The sequence below is a fragment of the Pyrus communis genome, chromosome 16 (genome assembly GCF_041283825.1).
Source record: "Pyrus communis isolate YQ-2024b chromosome 16, ASM4128382v1, whole genome shotgun sequence".
NCBI classification, from domain to species: domain Eukaryota; kingdom Viridiplantae; phylum Streptophyta; class Magnoliopsida; order Rosales; family Rosaceae; genus Pyrus; species Pyrus communis.
In genome coordinates, this window is record NC_142580.1 from 2,947,203 (window position 1) to 2,963,651 (window position 16,449).

Sequence of the window (16,449 nt, forward strand, 5' to 3'; positions counted from 1 at the left end):
GAAGCATAGATAGAGCTGCTTCTGCTTTCTGCTGTTTTGGATCCAGGATTTTGAAAGAAAAAAAACGCCTTTTTTTTTCGTTTACCAAACACAATTAAGACCCCAACTTTTTAAGAAGCTGCTCTTAAAAAAATTTAAGCAACCTTAAACCAGCTCCTAGTGTTTTCATCCCCTACAAGTTCATGCCATGAAGCGGCACACTCAATGGTCTCTTTCATTACTAAACTTGAGGAAATTTTTATTGGGACCAAATTGGTTTAATGTTTTGATGCAGATGTAAATGTTAGTATTAGAATTTAATAAAATCTTATTTTTAAGAAAAGGTTAGGCCGAATCGATTTGGCATCTATCACATTTCTTCTTGATAAGCCCATTTCCTTAATATTTTCAATATTGTCCGAGTTTGTTTGCTTATATAGCTAGATTTGTTGCGTACTCAGATTTATTACCACATATGTCGACGTGGATAGATTTGATTTACCTTTTTTATTTACCATTACAGATTTCTTAATTAATTATAATTTGCTTTGGTTAATTCCTTTTAAGGAAAATTAATGAAAATGGCTTGAAAACTTTGAGTTTTAACGATAAAGACAAAAATAAAGGGTAAAGTGAATAGTATCAGGATTGACTTTTTAGTGTAAAAATATGATTTTTCGTTAAAGTGAATAGTACCGTAAATTTTTCGTTAAAACTCCCTTCCTTTTATGAGTGTCTTGATTTACCAAAATATCTTCTAAGATTCGTGATCTCCTGTACATTTTCTCAATCCAAATTCACATCTCAATTAGAAGAAAATAAAAAAAAGATTAATTAAACACTTTAAGTTTTTAACTGTTAAATTTTTTGTTAAAGAATCAATGATTAATATTTTAAAGTTAAAAAAAAAACTCAAAAATCATATACTTTTGAAGCACCATAAAATTTTTGAGAACTTTGATATATGATTCAAAATCCTTTGCTCCTTTTGGTTTAAACTTTAAAAAAATATAAGAGCTTGTCTGAAAGTGCTGTTAAAATGATTGAAAACATTTTTAGAAAAAATGTTTTTGAAGCCATTCATTCGTAAAATCCAATTGTAACTTAGAAAAATATTTAAATGTTTCTTAAAAAAAAACACTTAAAATATTTTTGAAAACAAAAATTAACTTCACTAAAACGTTTTTAATCATTTTAAAAACACTTTCAAACAAATTTTTCATTTGAAACAAAAGTTGTTTGGTTCTCTTATGTTGGATTTACGAAGAAAAAGCTTTTGCTTCTGGTCTTAAACCAGACAAGTGCCTCGAATTTAAAAGTACAAAACATTACAAACTAAAATGAAACAAATAAAAATGCAAGAAAAAGTGCAACATGTCATTGTTATGTTAGAACGAGAGCATTGGTGCTTGGCTGTACGAGTGTTTGACCCGCAGATCCCGTCTAAAACTCCTAATTTTAATTTTTTAAATACAATTCCTTAATTTTAATTTTTTTATTAAATTTATTTCAACCAATTAAAAAATGCTTAAACCAAAAAAAAAAAAAAGAAAAAAGAAATTAGTCTGCAAATAAAATCCAGTTTCCAACCTGATTACGGTGGAAAAAATAAAGTGTGGGAAAATTCCGGTAAGCAAAAAATAAAAACAGAGATCTCTGTTTTTATTTTTTGCTTGACAAAAGCATTCGGATTTGTCTAATTTCTTGCCCCTGTCTCTATCTGCGTTCCCTCTGATTAATGAGTTAATCTGCTGATTAATCATTGCATCAGAAAATTAATGCAAATCATTAAGGGACTTCTCTAATCAAGTTCCACAGAGAAAGGGACAAAAAGGAGAAGACCATTTCCCACATAAGAAAACAGAGAGAGAGAGAGAGAGCATAACAGTCACCACCATTGACGAGGAGCTTCCCTCCCACCTTTCCCGCGAAACTCAACTTTCCTGGAAATTCCCATTAGCCAAACCAATCTTCTAACCTTCCCCCGTCAACCCCTTTCATTTTTCAATTCGATAATTCCGTTTTCCTCCCTGGGGAAAGCAGCTGAGTTTTTGAAATCAATTTTCAAAAACAAAAACCCGAAAGGCAAATGCTTGTTCTTGACATGAGTCAAAATGCGAGATCAAATCCAAGTCTCCGTCCAAAGCTGCAATTTTTAGAGAAAATTTCAAATACCCGAGTAGTATTCATATAAAACCCATATTTCCCAACTCTTTTTTCCTTCTTATTTTTGGGTTTGGATTTCTGGGTTTTTTCTGTTGTGTGTAAAATTTTACAACTTTGGGTCCGCAGATTAGAAAGCTGGGTGTGCAAAAGGGAAAAGCTGTGTGCTTATCAGTAAACCCTTTTTTGTTTTTTTTTACCATTCAGGTTGTAAAAAATCTTTCTTTTTGTTTATTCTTTCTCTCTGTGTAATACCAAATTTGTTTGTCTTTTATTGACTGGGGTTCTGAGCTTTCTGCCTGAGAAAATTTTATTTACTTTCTGGGATTTTGCCCCCTCTTTTGGGTCTCTGTGTTCAATATTTGTAAATTCTTGGGGGGTTGTGGAACTGGGTTCTTGCTCTGGGTTGTCCTTTTTTGGAAGAAAGTAGCTGTTTTCTTCACTGAGGAATTGCTTTTCAAGAAGCGGCTGCAGAAGTTGGTACCTGTTGTTTTCACTAGGCGATACATATTCAAAACTCCTTTTGGATTCTATTCCTCTTGAAGAAGTTGCATTAATTAGTGAGGATTGGGAAATCAGAAGCAGCTTTTAGCCTTGTAAGTTGGGTTTGTGTTGGTTTTGGAATTGGGGTTGGTTGGAGCTTGTTGTAGAGTGAAAGGGAGTTCAGAGAAAATATGAGGGGTGGAGGCAGAAGGAGAAAGCTGCATTTCAGCAAGATCTATTCTTTCACTTGTGGTAAATCTTCTATGAGAGATGAACATTCACAAATTGGGGGACCGGGATATTCCAGAGTGGTTTACTGCAATGAACCGGACTCTTTCGAGGCTCATATGCGAAATTATGGAGACAATTATGTTAGGAGCACAAAGTATACAGTTGCTACTTTCTTGCCAAAATCTTTGTTTGAGCAGTTCAGAAGGGTGGCCAACTTCTACTTCTTAGTCACTGGCACTTTGGCATTCACTCCTCTGGCTCCATTTACCGCTGTCAGCGCGATCATCCCTCTTATTATTGTGATTGGGGCGACCATGGTGAAAGAGGGTATCGAAGATTGGCGGCGAAAACAGCAGGTATTGGTTTTTCTTCCTCGGTTTGGCTCTCTATTTTGATTGTTTTTCTTTCCCTTTCCCTTAAAATTTCAATGACTTAGGTTAGCAGTTGAGGATTTTTAACTGTTGAATTTTACTATAACTATATTGGGAGTTAGAATTGATGAGGAAATTTATTGAATGAAAGTTTTCCGAGGCGTGGAGGAGGATAATCAAACTAGATTTTCCAGCTCTCTTGAAGATATGCTGAAACTGAATTGTTTGACTGTGCCATGTATCTTACCTGCTTTGTTGTTTACAAATCATTTGCTGGTTCTGCTATACTATCACCTGCGATTATGTAATATTACAAGTGCGATGATTTTCCAGGATATTGAGGTGAACAATCGAAAGGTTAATGTACATTATGGTAATGGGGTTTTCGATTATACTGCTTGGAGGAATCTGAGAGTGGGAGATATAGTGAGAGTAGAAAAAGATGAATTCTTTCCGACAGACCTCCTCTTGCTTTCATCCAGTTATGACGATGCAATCTGCTATGTTGAGACCATGAATCTTGATGGGGAGACAAATTTAAAGTTAAAACAAGCATTGGAAGTAACTTCGTTCTTGCAGGAGGACTCTAAGTTCAACGATTTTAACGCCATTGTTAAATGTGAAGACCCAAATGCAAATTTGTACTCGTTTGTTGGAACTATGGAGTTTGACAAGCAACAGTTTCCCCTCTCTCCTCAACAGCTTCTCCTCAGAGACTCTAAACTAAGAAATACAGACTACATATATGGAGCTGTTATCTTCACTGGTCCCGACACAAAGGTTATTCAAAATTCTACTGCCCCTCCTTCAAAAAGAAGCAGAGTTGAGAAGAAGATGGATAAAATTATCTACTTCTTGTTCTGTGTTTTATTCACAATGGCATTTGTTGGGTCGATTTACTTTGGGATTGCAACAAAAGATGACCTAAACAATGGGATCATGAAAAGGTGGTATCTCAGGCCAGATAATTCTAGAATTTTCTTTGATGCTAAAAGAGCTCCGTATGCAGCAATTTACCACTTTTTGACAGCTCTAATGTTGTATGGCTACTTTATCCCCATCTCCTTGTATGTGTCAATAGAAATTGTCAAAGTTCTTCAGAGCATATTCATCAATCAAGATATTCACATGTACTATGAGGAATCTGACAAACCAGCACATGCCCGTACCTCAAACTTGAACGAGGAACTTGGCCAAGTTGACACGATTCTGTCTGATAAGACTGGAACTCTGACCTGCAATTCAATGGAGTTTATTAAATGTTCTGTGGCCGGAACAGCTTATGGCCGAGGATATACTGAGGTTGAGAGGGCTATGGGTAGGAGAAATGGTTCACCTTTGGTTCATCAACATTTAAGTGGTGGGGACAATCTCAAGGACTCTACTGATGGCAAGGCACCCATCAAGGGCTTTAATTTTAAAGACGAAAGGGTCATGAATGGAAACTGGGTTAATGAGCCTAATGCAGAATACATCCAGAAGTTTTTCAGTTTATTAGCAATCTGTCATACGGCAATTCCGGAAGTTGATGAAGCTACTGGGAATATTTCATATGAGGCTGAATCTCCTGATGAAGCAGCATTTGTGATTGCAGCAAGAGAACTTGGTTTTGAATTCTACAAAAGGACACAAACAACCATATCACTGCGAGAGTTAGATCCAGTGTCCGGCAAGAAGGTTGAGAGGTTTGTACATTTCATTGTTTTTCTGATAAGTAGGACCTTTAAATCTATGCTGGTACTCTTAATAAGTAATGCGGAGAGTATATTCATCGAGTGATGTCTTTTTTGCAGGACGTATAGCCTTCTCAATGTTTTAGAGTTTAACAGCACAAGGAAGCGAATGTCTGTGATTGTCAGAAGTGAGGGAGGAAAAATACTATTACTATCCAAAGGTGCCGACAAGTATGTGCTCACTGCCTTAAACTTGAATATCTCCTTACTTCTTACTGCTAATTTAAACTGTTTTTTCTAACCAGCATAACTTATTTTTTGTCCAGTGTTATGCTTGAGAGGCTTGCCAGAAATGGTTCGGATTTTGAAGAAGAGACCATGGAGCATCTAAATGAGTATGCTGATGCAGGGCTGAGGACCTTGATTCTTGCCTACCGTGAACTTGACGAAGACGAATACAAAGAGTTCAATCAAAATTTTATCAAGGCCAAGAATTCTGTTAGTGCAGAACGTGAAACAGTCATTGATGAAGTAACAGAAAAGATTGAGAAAGATCTAATTCTTCTTGGTGCAACTGCTGTTGAGGACAAACTACAAAATGGGGTATGTAGTCAAACACTGATGGGGTAACATGGAAGTTTCTTTATGGACGATATCAGATTTTGAATTAATGTTCTTTCTATCTTTTTTGGTCAGGTTCCTGATTGCATTGACAAGCTTGCCCAAGCAGGAATTAAGATTTGGGTTTTGACTGGAGACAAGATGGAGACTGCCATCAATATCGGGTTTGCATGTAGCTTGCTTAGACAAGGAATGAAGCAAATTGTAATCACTTTGGAGTCTCCGGAGATTAAAGTGTTGGAAAAGGAAGGAGAAAAGGAGGCCATCGCCACGGTAAAACTATATACATATAGTTGAATTTGTTTCTGCATTGAAAACAGAATCTGTAACTTAATACTCAAGGAAGTAAAACCGTGTTCTTGAAAAATATAATAGTACCTTAATAATCATGGTGATACAATATTTGCTGATTCATCATTAGGCATCAAAAGGAAGTGTTCTCAATCAGATAAATAGGGGAAAAGCTCAGCTTACAGCGTCGAGCAGGAACCCTGAGGCATTTGCATTGATCATTGATGGAAAATCACTTGCTTACGCTTTGGAGGACGATGTAAAGAATTTGTTTCTAAATCTTGCAATTGGCTGTGCATCTGTTATTTGCTGCCGTTCATCACCTAAACAGAAGGCACTGGTGCGTTTACAAATTATAATAATCTTTTTCTTTTCTGTACCTTCATAAATATTTTCTTATATCATAGTCAGAAAAGAATTAATTTGTTTTCAATGGTGAAATGAAAAATAGGTCACTAGACTGGTAAAATCTGGAACTGGGAAAACAACACTAGCGATTGGTGATGGAGCCAATGATGTGGGCATGCTCCAAGAAGCAGATATCGGGGTTGGAATTAGTGGTGTTGAAGGAATGCAGGTACTGTACAGATTCTTCCACTTGTTTAACCGAACATTAATTAATTTTTGTTTCGCTGTATTTTTCTCTAAACTTTTGTCTCGTTAACTTTCCATGCTTATTTTTCAATTCAGGCGGTCATGTCAAGCGATATTGCTATTGCACAGTTTCAATACTTGGAGCGTCTACTGCTTGTGCACGGGCATTGGTGTTACAGAAGGATCTCATCAATGGTATGCATGTCATATACTATGAAACAAACTTGAGATTTTAGAATCTCGACAATGTGGCGCCTTATTTTAAATTATCACAGGCGAAAACTGATGCATCACTATAAATTGACGTGTGCAATTTTCTCCTTGCAGATTTGCTACTTCTTCTACAAGAACATTGCATTTGGTTTCACTCTCTTCTTATATGAGGCACACACATCCTTCTCTGGAACGCCTGCATACAACGATTGGTTTTTGTCACTTTACAACGTATTCTTCTCTTCACTTCCGGTGGTTGCTATGGGAGTTTTCGACCAGGATGTATCTGCGCGGTTCTGTTTCAAGGCAAGCTCACTGGGTTACATGTGAAATTACGTTCGGACTAACATACTTAATTTGAAGCCTTGTTTTGAAACCGTTGGGATGTATTGTTTATCCTGTTTTGTGTGGCAGTTTCCTCTATTATACCAAGAAGGGGTGCAAAATATTCTCTTCAGCTGGCGTAGAATATTCGGATGGATGTTGAATGGGTTTACAACGGCCGCGATTATCTTCTTCTTCTGCACGAAAGCGCTAGCACACCAGGCCTTCAACAGCGAGGGCAAAACTGCCGGAAGGGATATCCTCGGGGCAACAATGTACACATGCACAGTTTGGGTTGTGAACTTGCAGATGGCACTTGCCATCAGTTACTTCACCTTGATACAGCACCTCTTCATCTGGGGTTCAATTGCACTATGGTATATCTTCCTCTTGGCTTACGGTGCCATGTCACCTTCACTCTCAACCACTGCCTACAAAATCTTCATCGAAGCCCTCGCCCCCACGCCTTCTTTCTGGCTCATCACAATCTTCGTGCCAGTCTCCGGTCTAATCCTATTCTTCACATACTCAGCCGTTCAAATGCGTTTCTTCCCTATGTACCATAGAACAATACAATGGATACGGTACGAGGGAACATCAAATGATCCCAAATTGTGTGACATGGTGCGGCAGAGATCGTTGCGGCCGCAGACTGTTGGTTTCACGGCGCGATTGGCGGCGAGGGCCAACCGTATAAAAGATAGACACCATAACCGTAGATAAGTTTTGTATGCTTCTTGTTTGTTATAGGTGGTCTTAAAAAATACCAGCTTCTTCAATCACTCCCAAGTTTTGGAACTGTGCCTTTTGTACATCATTGGGTTGCATATAATATTATACAACAAAATTCTTTGGTTCAAATTTGTTCTGGGATTGGGCCCTTGTAGCTAGATAATTACTTTGTACAGAAGCACTTTTGAGCTGTGTTAGATTTAGATCGTGTAAATTTTGATACAAGGTGAAAAAATATGTTGCAGAATTCAATACTTGTGTTTTCTTCCTCAATTTTCTGTTTTTTTCTTCTAAGGAATTCTCCCTTTTCCTTTTTTCAATAATAAAAATGAACGCTAAAACCTGAAATGAAATGATTATCAAACGATTCTTAGTTTTTGAAAAACGAGATGTTTTTCTTGTATTAATGACATAAGAAAGGAAATCTAGATGGAGAAACCATTAGATGATGAACATTAAAGAAAATCCAATGCCATTATGCGGTTAATCCAAAATCTTTCGTCTTTTCTTCAAAAAGTAATTTCGTACTCTGATGTTCTGTAAGAAGAGATTCTTAGCTATCTCCGGTTGTATGTCTCTACGTTTATTTCTCACGGAATATACAACTAGTTACAAGACATATTCTCGAATCTCTCTCACCATGCCGGAGACCAAGTTCACGTTGAATTACTAAATCATATTCCAAGAGAATTAAGAATGACATGCATGTTATCACAAATTATTATTTATACAAAAATACTTACAAGATTTGTTTGTAATTAGTTGATAATTCTAATCTTAATTAACTAAAAGAGCCTTGATTAGCATGTCTCCAACATTATTTTAATCAATGTATATACTTTCTCTTAATTCTTCCTTTTCTTCAGACACAAGAAATCCTATACAAGCAAAGACATGCCCTAAAAAACCCACACAAGAAAAAAGAAAAAAATAATAAAAATAAAAGTCAGCGAAAAAAGTCAAACAAATCCAGAACCCATCATACCCGCGCGCGGTCAGAGCCCAAGAAAATCAGCGGCGGACCGAGACATGATCGTCGCGAATTCGTTGAAACTAATGACGCCGTCGCCGTTCGTGTCGGCCTCCATCATCATATCGGAGAGCTCCCGGTACGTCAAGGGGTGGCCCATTTTGGCCATGGAACCGGCGAGCTCGGCGGCGGTGATGTAGCCGTTGCCGTCGCGATCGAAGGATCGGAAGACCTCCATGAGCTGCTCCTGGTTGATCAAAATCTCCTCGTTCATGTCGGGGAGGATGGCGGTGACGAGCTCGTCGAACTCGATGGCGCCGTTGCCATTGGCGTCGATGTTGGAGAGGAGGACGTGGAGCTGGTCGCCGGTGGGCTTGAGGCCGAGGGAGCGGAGGAGGGCGGCGAGTTCGAGCTGGGTGAGGCTCCCGTCGGAGTCCATGTCGAACCGCATGAAGATGTCCTTCAGCTGCTTCAGCTGATCGGATCCGAGCGCGGCCATCATTATTGTAATGGCGGCCGAGAAGAAGAAGAAAGGGATCGAGAGATCCAGACGATTATAATTTTGTGGTTTTTTGGCGTTTAATTTGGGGATAATTTTTTTTGGGTTGATTGGTTTGAGATTTTGGGGTTTCTTTTTGTTGTTTTTGTTTTAATTTTTGTTGTGTTTGGATTAAAAGTTTGAAAACTGGAAACGCGTTTTTGCTAGAGTGATTAATATTTTGCTACGTGGTTATATATTGGGGGATGCTACTTAGTAGGAGTTGTTTGTTGATTAACCATATTTAGGACTTAAACGTGTTTTTCTATTTTGGCAATAGTGTTGATTTGTAGGTTTCGAACTAAATTCAACGCATTGGTGTGTGTGGGTGAGGTGGGTTGATCAAAACAACGTATTTGTTATCATGCACTCGAGTTTAATGTTAGTTAGAGTGTTGATTTGTAGGTTTCCAACTAAATTCAACGCATTGGTGCGTGTGGGTGGCAGGGTGTGGTTAGCTGATCAAAACAACGTATTTGTTATCATGCACTCGAGTTTGATATCAATTTTCACGAAAATAAAAATAAAACTCATGCAGAGGTGTTTAGCCCAAAAGTTAACTTGGATAACTTTTATTGTGCCCCATCAAGAACAGCCCCGGCTGCGACAAGTGTTAAATCATTTCGAGTTAACGAGGAATTTTTAAATGTATCGGGAACACGATCTGGTACATCAAATATCATAATACAAAATTTTATTTTTTTTTTAAATATCAAACCACTTATATTATAATACTTGGTGTGCCGGAGCATGTTTCCAGCACATTGAAAAAAATCTTTGAGAAATAACATAATTGGGTGAAGAATATTCGAGATTCAATTTGAAGAATTTATGTGATGTGGAATTTTCAGTTTGTAAATATGATGAACATATTTACAAAGTTGACATAGTTCGGTAGTGTTATGTAGACGTGTGACAATATTTCAAAGTGAAAAACAAAAGAATTATTTGAAATTTATAAGGATGATGTCATTACATTCGAGAAGTATGATAAGGATTAAGAATCTAAGCCTTTGATTTGTATCAAGAGATGTCATATATATGCATATGGAATTAATTTTCGTACTGGAACTGACAATGAAACTACTCGTCAGTTTGCATTTGTTCTCACGCAATTAATTGTGTGACGAGAGATGACACATGACACGAGATGCAAAAAATAAAAATACGTACGAAACGCGTTGCAGGTAAGTTTTCTTGCGATTGAAAAGCTACCCAACTTTATGATCAATGGCTGAGAGAGCCACCATTTCAATCAAGTGATGTTGCGAAAAACTAGTATCAAACTGATCACAAATTGATGAATTTTGAGTTGGGGAGCGACCCAATTCTCCCCTACGCCAAAAGCTTCCAAATCCGAACTCTCCTCTCTGAGACAAATCCTGCAGTACCTCCTCCACCTCCTCCATGCAACGCCTGCAACTATGTCCTGCATCCATGGAAGATCTCATAGACTCTCCAACAATACTCACAAAGTCGACATCTTTACATGTATCCAGCACTATCATCTCCTTTCTCCTTCTCTGTTGGAGCTTCTTCACGGTGTACTCTCTCGTCTTTCGGATCAACTTGCAAGGGAGCTTGTACAAGATGAAGATGGTGATTTGGAGGATCAAGCACTGGCTGCAGCACGAAATCACGATGCAGTGTGCGGCGGTCATGTTGCAGTCTTCCATGGCTGTGATAATCTGGAGGAAGGGGGTGGTGGTGTTAAGGAAGAAGTTCCTTGCCCTTGTGGGAGGTAATAGGAAGGGCGACTTCAATCATTGATGTGGCATTGTACGAGTCATGACTTCAATCATTGTATCCAATTTAATATATATTTTTTTTTCTAAAGCGATGTTCTAATTTAATTAAAACTATGACAAGCAGACTCCAACGTAATATATTAAAATATTAGGATGTGAAAGAAAGCATAAAAACGGAATATCTCGATTTCATTCATCTAGTCAAAGAAAGCAAAAGAAACCACCTTGAAAGACCAAGAGCGGACTATCAAGACTTTGGGAAAGAATTAGGGGAAGAAGGGCCCACAGGTAACGAATGGGAAGATCGAAAAGTCGGAAGGAGGATATAACTTGACTTCTACTTCTCCTTGGTGGAAGATTTCTTTGATGGCTTTAAGCATTTCCATACAAGGTGTCACAGAGCTGTCCTTCAAACAAGCCCTCCCCCTTTATATTTGCAAACCCAGTTCACATTGTACCCCAAATATTTTAGCACGCGACGTTTGAGACACTTGTAAGAATATATCCCCGGGTATACTCAAGATTTTCGCGTTTCTGAGGGTGATAGGGCAGCCCTGCAGGCCGATTTAACGACCTGGCAAAGTTTAGAACAACATTCGACTCCTGTAGGTACTTCCATGAAATTGTGACGCATCCTATTTGCAACTGAAAGATGAGTACGTATTTTCGAACTGAGATTGTCGCGTATAAATCTCAATACATGGAGTTGTGAAACAGAGGAAGCAAATAGGATCCATGGTTAACAAAAATGAATTATTACCTCTATAACACCACCAAAAATATTGGTGGGTGCAACGAGATCATCTTACAAAGGCTAAATAATTACAGCGGCTGGACCTTTACAGGAAGGATGGAACGAATGCAGTCTCTACATCCGATGCAGTCAGTTCCGGTTGCTGGAAGATCGGGGTTCCAGCTGAGCGAATCCAAATCTAGCTCAATTTGGCAAAACCCTTTTCAGTTCAGTGTTTAGCTCTCCGAATATGTACTATACCTCTCCGCTAAAAAAATCTGTACTGTAATTTTGACTACCGAATGCCATTCTTCGGAACAACCTAATTTCAGCTGACTGTTGTGCCGAGTCAAATGCCTCACTTTCCCCCACTCTCATTCCGTTGTTTATATCAGAAGCAGCGAAACTATCAAAAACTCTAACAACCTGAGGAGAGTGAGAACGATGATGTTAGTTTAAGCTGGTGTAATGAATGAATTCACATAATAAGGAAATTTCAGCTTCTCATTACCTGTCCCATTCGTGGTCTCTTGGCAGATGAATGTCGCACACAAGCAGCAGCAATCTCGATCATTCTGAACATTTCAGTATCCACATAATTCTTTTCAAGCCTTGGATCTACCACGCCGTCAAAATCCTCATTATCAAGAGCATAACTCAACAACGGCCGCGCCTGGAAAGTAAAATGCGTCTCTTGTCAGGAAAGCTTGGGTTTGACCTTATAACATTCAGTTGGTTAACTATACGGTTTTATTTCATTCTATAACTATAATGCGTCTCGAGTCTCACATCTTACTCATGCATTTATCCATACACTTCTGAAAAAATTGAAATGAATTCACAACGAAGGCGAGACTAACTAAATTGTACCCCCCGAATCCACACAATTATTGACAGCATAATCAGAGAGTAGTAATGATTTCATGCATAAATATTTCTTTCTTTAGGATGATTCTGAAGTTTTATTTCATTCCTTGCTTAAGAACCATAGGGTCAGAAGATCTAATTCGCTAAATTGAAACTTCAAAATATTCGACCGGAAAAATCAAAATCTTATTATCGGTTGAAGCAAAGCAATATAAACAATGCAGCATGATATGTCCAGTATGACAAGAGGATGTTAAGTTTACCCATTCAACTAGACTCTCATCTCCCAAGGGTTGGGATGGATCTACAGGCTTCCTTCCAGTGATCAACTCCAGAAGCACAACTCCATAAGAGTAAACATCAGACTTGTCAGTCAATTTCCCACTTGATGCATATTCAGGAGCCACGTATCTGAAAATCAACCGGAATCAATACATAATCAGGCTTGAAAGGTATGTTTGTGATGACGGTATAAACTAAAATCTAGAAGAATCCTCATACAAGCGGAAAGCATACGAGCCAACACTAGATTGCTGACGTACCCAAATGTTCCCATCACACGTGTGCTTATATGCGTATTTGAATCAAGAGCTAATTTGGCAAGTCCAAAATCCGAAACCTGTAAAGTAAGGAAACCATGAGCTACATTTTAAACAAAATATAGAAGTACTGAAACGTGCTCTGAGTGAAATTATGTTGTACCCGAGCTTCAAAGTTGTTATCTAAAAGAATGTTTGACGACTTTATGTCCCTGTGAATAATTCGAGGATGACCTGACATTAGACAAATGAAACCAAACTTAGTCAACAAAACATTTCCAGTTAAATTATGTGACCCAAAAAACTATCGTATGAGGATATAATAACCGCAACATTCAGCTATTAGAATCCAGAAACTAAAGGTAGAAAATTACAGTCTTCATGAAGATAAGCGATCCCACGAGCTGCACCAGCAGCAACCTTAACACGTGTTGCCCACTCCAGAACTGGTCTACCTTCTCCTGAAAATTGCAAGGTGCAAAACATGAGAATACTGAACCATTATCACTAACTGTTTCTTCAAAGCTCTGTTATAGATTTACCATGAAGGTGAAAATAAAGGGTATTGTTAGCGACATATTCATAGACAAGCAGCCTTCGGTTATCAGAGATGCAGTATCCCACCATAGAAACCAAATGGCGGTGATGTATGCGACTAATAGTCTCAACTTCGGCCTTGAATTCTCGCTCACCCTGACTCCCTCCAATTTTTAGTTGTTTTACTGCCACATCTCTCCCATCTGGTAGGCATCCCTTATAAACACAACCAAATCCGCCTTCTCCCAAAAGATTTTGAGATGAAAAGTCATTTGTGGCCTTAGCCAGTTCTTCAAAAGTAAACCATGGCCTTGAATTGCCAACTCCTGCTTGTTCTGGTGGAGGACTTAAGATCTCACTGCTAGAACGGCTTCCAATAAGGGGAGCTGAAGAATGCACCTTCAAGAAGGATGAATCTGGAAACAAGTTACAGAAACCTTCTTAATTCATTTAAATGGCCTCAAATTTGTGGACAGACAGAATACAGTGGTTTATATGAGCTGATTAATTTATCCCATACCCTGATCTTAGTGAGGCTAAATAAATTCCTAAAAAGTACGTTGAATTCATTGTAATTTAGAAACAATAAACGGAAAATCCCACATTCATACGAAGTGAATAACATAACAAGAAATCAATTGTGTTATATACGATAGAAGTTACCTGATGTTGGGGATGAACCCAGAGAGGATTGCTTAGCGTAACCTTCAAACCCGGATACTTTTTTCCTTTGCCTCCTCATGCACCATACAATCAATCCAATGAGGCTAAGCACTACTGCCCCTATCAGTACAATAATTGCCACTACGCCTCCGGTACCAATGCCATTGGAATTGGAACTTTGTAGTGCCTTTGGACTGGAAGTGTTTGTTGGTGAACTAGGAATTTGAGGAGGTGCAGGCGGAGAAGCCTGTGAGAGGGGAGGTGGTGCCAGTCCTATAATGGGTGGTGGAGGTGAAGTGGTTGGTTGAGAACCAGGTGTGGTGGGAGGAGTACGGCTAGGAGGTGGGGGTGCTTTTCTGGGAGGTACTGATGCTGGTGGAGGAGTTGAACTTTCAGGGGGGGTTGATGCTGATGGTGAAGGTGAACTTTTGGGTGGCACAGATGCTGGAGGTGGGGGTGACTTCCCTGGTGGGTCTGATGGTGGCGGTGATGGTGAAGTTTTGGGGGGACTTGATGATGGAGGAGGAGGTGACTGCTCAGGTGGCTTTGATGACGGTGGCGGTGGTGGTGAAGTTTTGGGGGGACTTGATGATGGAGGCGGAGGTGACTGCTCAGGTGGCTTTGATGATGGTGGCGGTGGTGGTGAAGTCTCAGGGGGATTTGCTGATGGAGGCGGAGGTGACTGCTCAGGTGGCTTTGATGATAGTGGCGGTGGTGGTGAAGTCTCAGGGGGATTTGCTGATGGAGGTGGAGAAGACTTCTCAGGTGGCTTTGATGATGGTGGCGGTGGTGGTGAAGTCTCAGGGGGATTTGATGATGGAGGCGGAGGAGACTTCTCAGGTGGCGGTGGTGAAGTTTCAGGCGGCTTTGAAGAAGGTGGAGGTGGACTCTCAGGTGGTTTTGACGATGGTGGGGGAGATTGCGGCGGTGGAGGTGAACTTGCAGGTGGATCAGATGTCGGTGGTGGTGGAGAAGGCGAACTTTTCGGTGGAGTCGATGGAGGGGATGGTGGGGATGGAGTTGATGATGGAGGGGTTGGAGAACCAGAAGTTGTTGGAGGTGTACCGGATGATGGTGGGGGTGAAGAATCGGAAGCTGGTGGAGGTACATTGGAGGGAGGCAGTGGCGGCGAGGTTGGCGGTGAAGCAGATTGTGGAGTTGGAGGTGGTGATGATGTAGTTGGAGGAGGAGCTGATGGGACAACAGGTTCTGGAGATTGAGCTGTGGCGTTAGAGGACTCTGGTGAAACCAAATTCCGCTGAGAAGACGGTGTCGGTGTGGTGGTAAACGGTGGTTGTGGCGGCGGTGTTAAAGTAGTATCAGAAGCTGGAGGCACGGCGGATAGAGACGAATTTGGAGATGGCGACGTGGTTGCCATCTTATTACACCAAAATCAAGTGATGGGTACCATACAACTCACCCACCACAACCTTCATTCAATCATGAAATCTTCAAACTTTTCACAAAATTCAGAGCTTTCATGCAAATGCCAAGATTTTGAGAAAAACCCAAGTCACAAATTTCAAGTCTTTGTCAAACCAACATCTCCAAAAACTTAAAAAAAAAAAGGAACTTCCCAAATTCCCCACCACCAAACTCCACCAACCAAACACCTCTAAAACCTCAAACAACTCTTCTGTGATCAAAATCCCAGAAACCCAACTCAGAAACCAGGTTTTCCAGATCACTAACTTCAAAGTGAGATATATTTCTAACTCTACAGCAATCAAATTAGCAATCTTTCTCTAATGTGAACACTTAAAAATCCAAACTTTTAGTGACCAAATGCAGCAGAAGCAGCAATATTATCAAAAGCTGGTACTAAAATTCAAACCCCAGATGGTGAAATCCGGAAAGACTTACCTTTCACTTCGTCAAAGGCGGACAAACAAAAATCGTGAACTTTGATCTCTTGAAACTTCCTCGTCTCTCGGGCACTGGAAGCTCACCACACAGGGAGGGGAGTCAGGGACACGGATTGTGGGGTCCCCAAAATGTACTGAAAACGACTCGCAAAGAATAATTATTATAGTTTGACGCCATTTTCCAAAATCTTATTTTGTTTTGGTTGAATAAAAATAATAAATATTGACAAACCAATGTGGTTGGATTTTTTCTTAACGTCCATTTAGTTCGACGCAACGTAAACGCATTGCGCTATTTGGTCAATTGCCCCTTA

At 39.5% G+C, this 16,449-nt stretch overlaps 4 protein-coding genes across 5 annotated transcripts; 1 reads left to right on the top strand and 3 right to left on the bottom strand.

Annotated features, from left to right (window-relative positions):
• Positions 1-1,580: 1,580 nt before the first annotated feature.
• Positions 1,581-7,927, top strand: LOC137731013 (putative phospholipid-transporting ATPase 9). Its single transcript, XM_068470051.2, has 10 exons — positions 1,581-3,212; positions 3,561-4,912; positions 5,021-5,131; positions 5,227-5,503; positions 5,597-5,794; positions 5,943-6,152; positions 6,264-6,389; positions 6,503-6,601; positions 6,734-6,925; positions 7,034-7,927. Exons 1-10 carry the CDS (start codon positions 2,817-2,819, stop codon positions 7,664-7,666), a joined length of 3,594 nt encoding a protein of 1,197 aa, XP_068326152.1. The 5' UTR covers positions 1,581-2,816; the 3' UTR covers positions 7,667-7,927.
• A 438-nt stretch (positions 7,928-8,365) lies between these two features.
• Positions 8,366-9,356, bottom strand: LOC137732566 (putative calcium-binding protein CML16). Its single transcript, XM_068471883.2, has one exon. It carries the CDS (start codon positions 9,145-9,147, stop codon positions 8,671-8,673), a length of 477 nt encoding a protein of 158 aa, XP_068327984.1. The 5' UTR covers positions 9,148-9,356; the 3' UTR covers positions 8,366-8,670.
• Positions 9,357-10,341: 985 nt separating this feature from the next.
• On the bottom strand, positions 10,342-10,995 carry LOC137731297 (uncharacterized). Its single transcript, XM_068470393.2, has one exon. It carries the CDS (start codon positions 10,857-10,859, stop codon positions 10,395-10,397), a length of 465 nt encoding a protein of 154 aa, XP_068326494.1. The 5' UTR covers positions 10,860-10,995; the 3' UTR covers positions 10,342-10,394.
• A 672-nt stretch (positions 10,996-11,667) lies between these two features.
• On the bottom strand, positions 11,668-16,446 carry LOC137732210 (proline-rich receptor-like protein kinase PERK9). Of its 2 annotated transcripts, XM_068471509.2 has the most exons (8): positions 14,271-16,446; positions 13,613-14,023; positions 13,445-13,531; positions 13,234-13,304; positions 13,074-13,150; positions 12,795-12,942; positions 12,176-12,337; positions 11,668-12,090 (listed from the first exon to the last, which is right to left on the bottom strand). In XM_068471509.2, exons 1-8 carry the CDS (start codon positions 15,646-15,648, stop codon positions 11,920-11,922), a joined length of 2,505 nt encoding a protein of 834 aa, XP_068327610.1. In that variant the 5' UTR covers positions 15,649-16,446; the 3' UTR covers positions 11,668-11,919. The 2 variants fall into 2 exon arrangements, with proteins under 2 accessions (XP_068327610.1, XP_088543795.1); XM_088687669.1 differs by lacking the exon at positions 11,668-12,090 and having other exon boundaries at positions 12,161-12,337; positions 14,271-16,193.
• Positions 16,447-16,449: the final 3 nt, after the last annotated feature.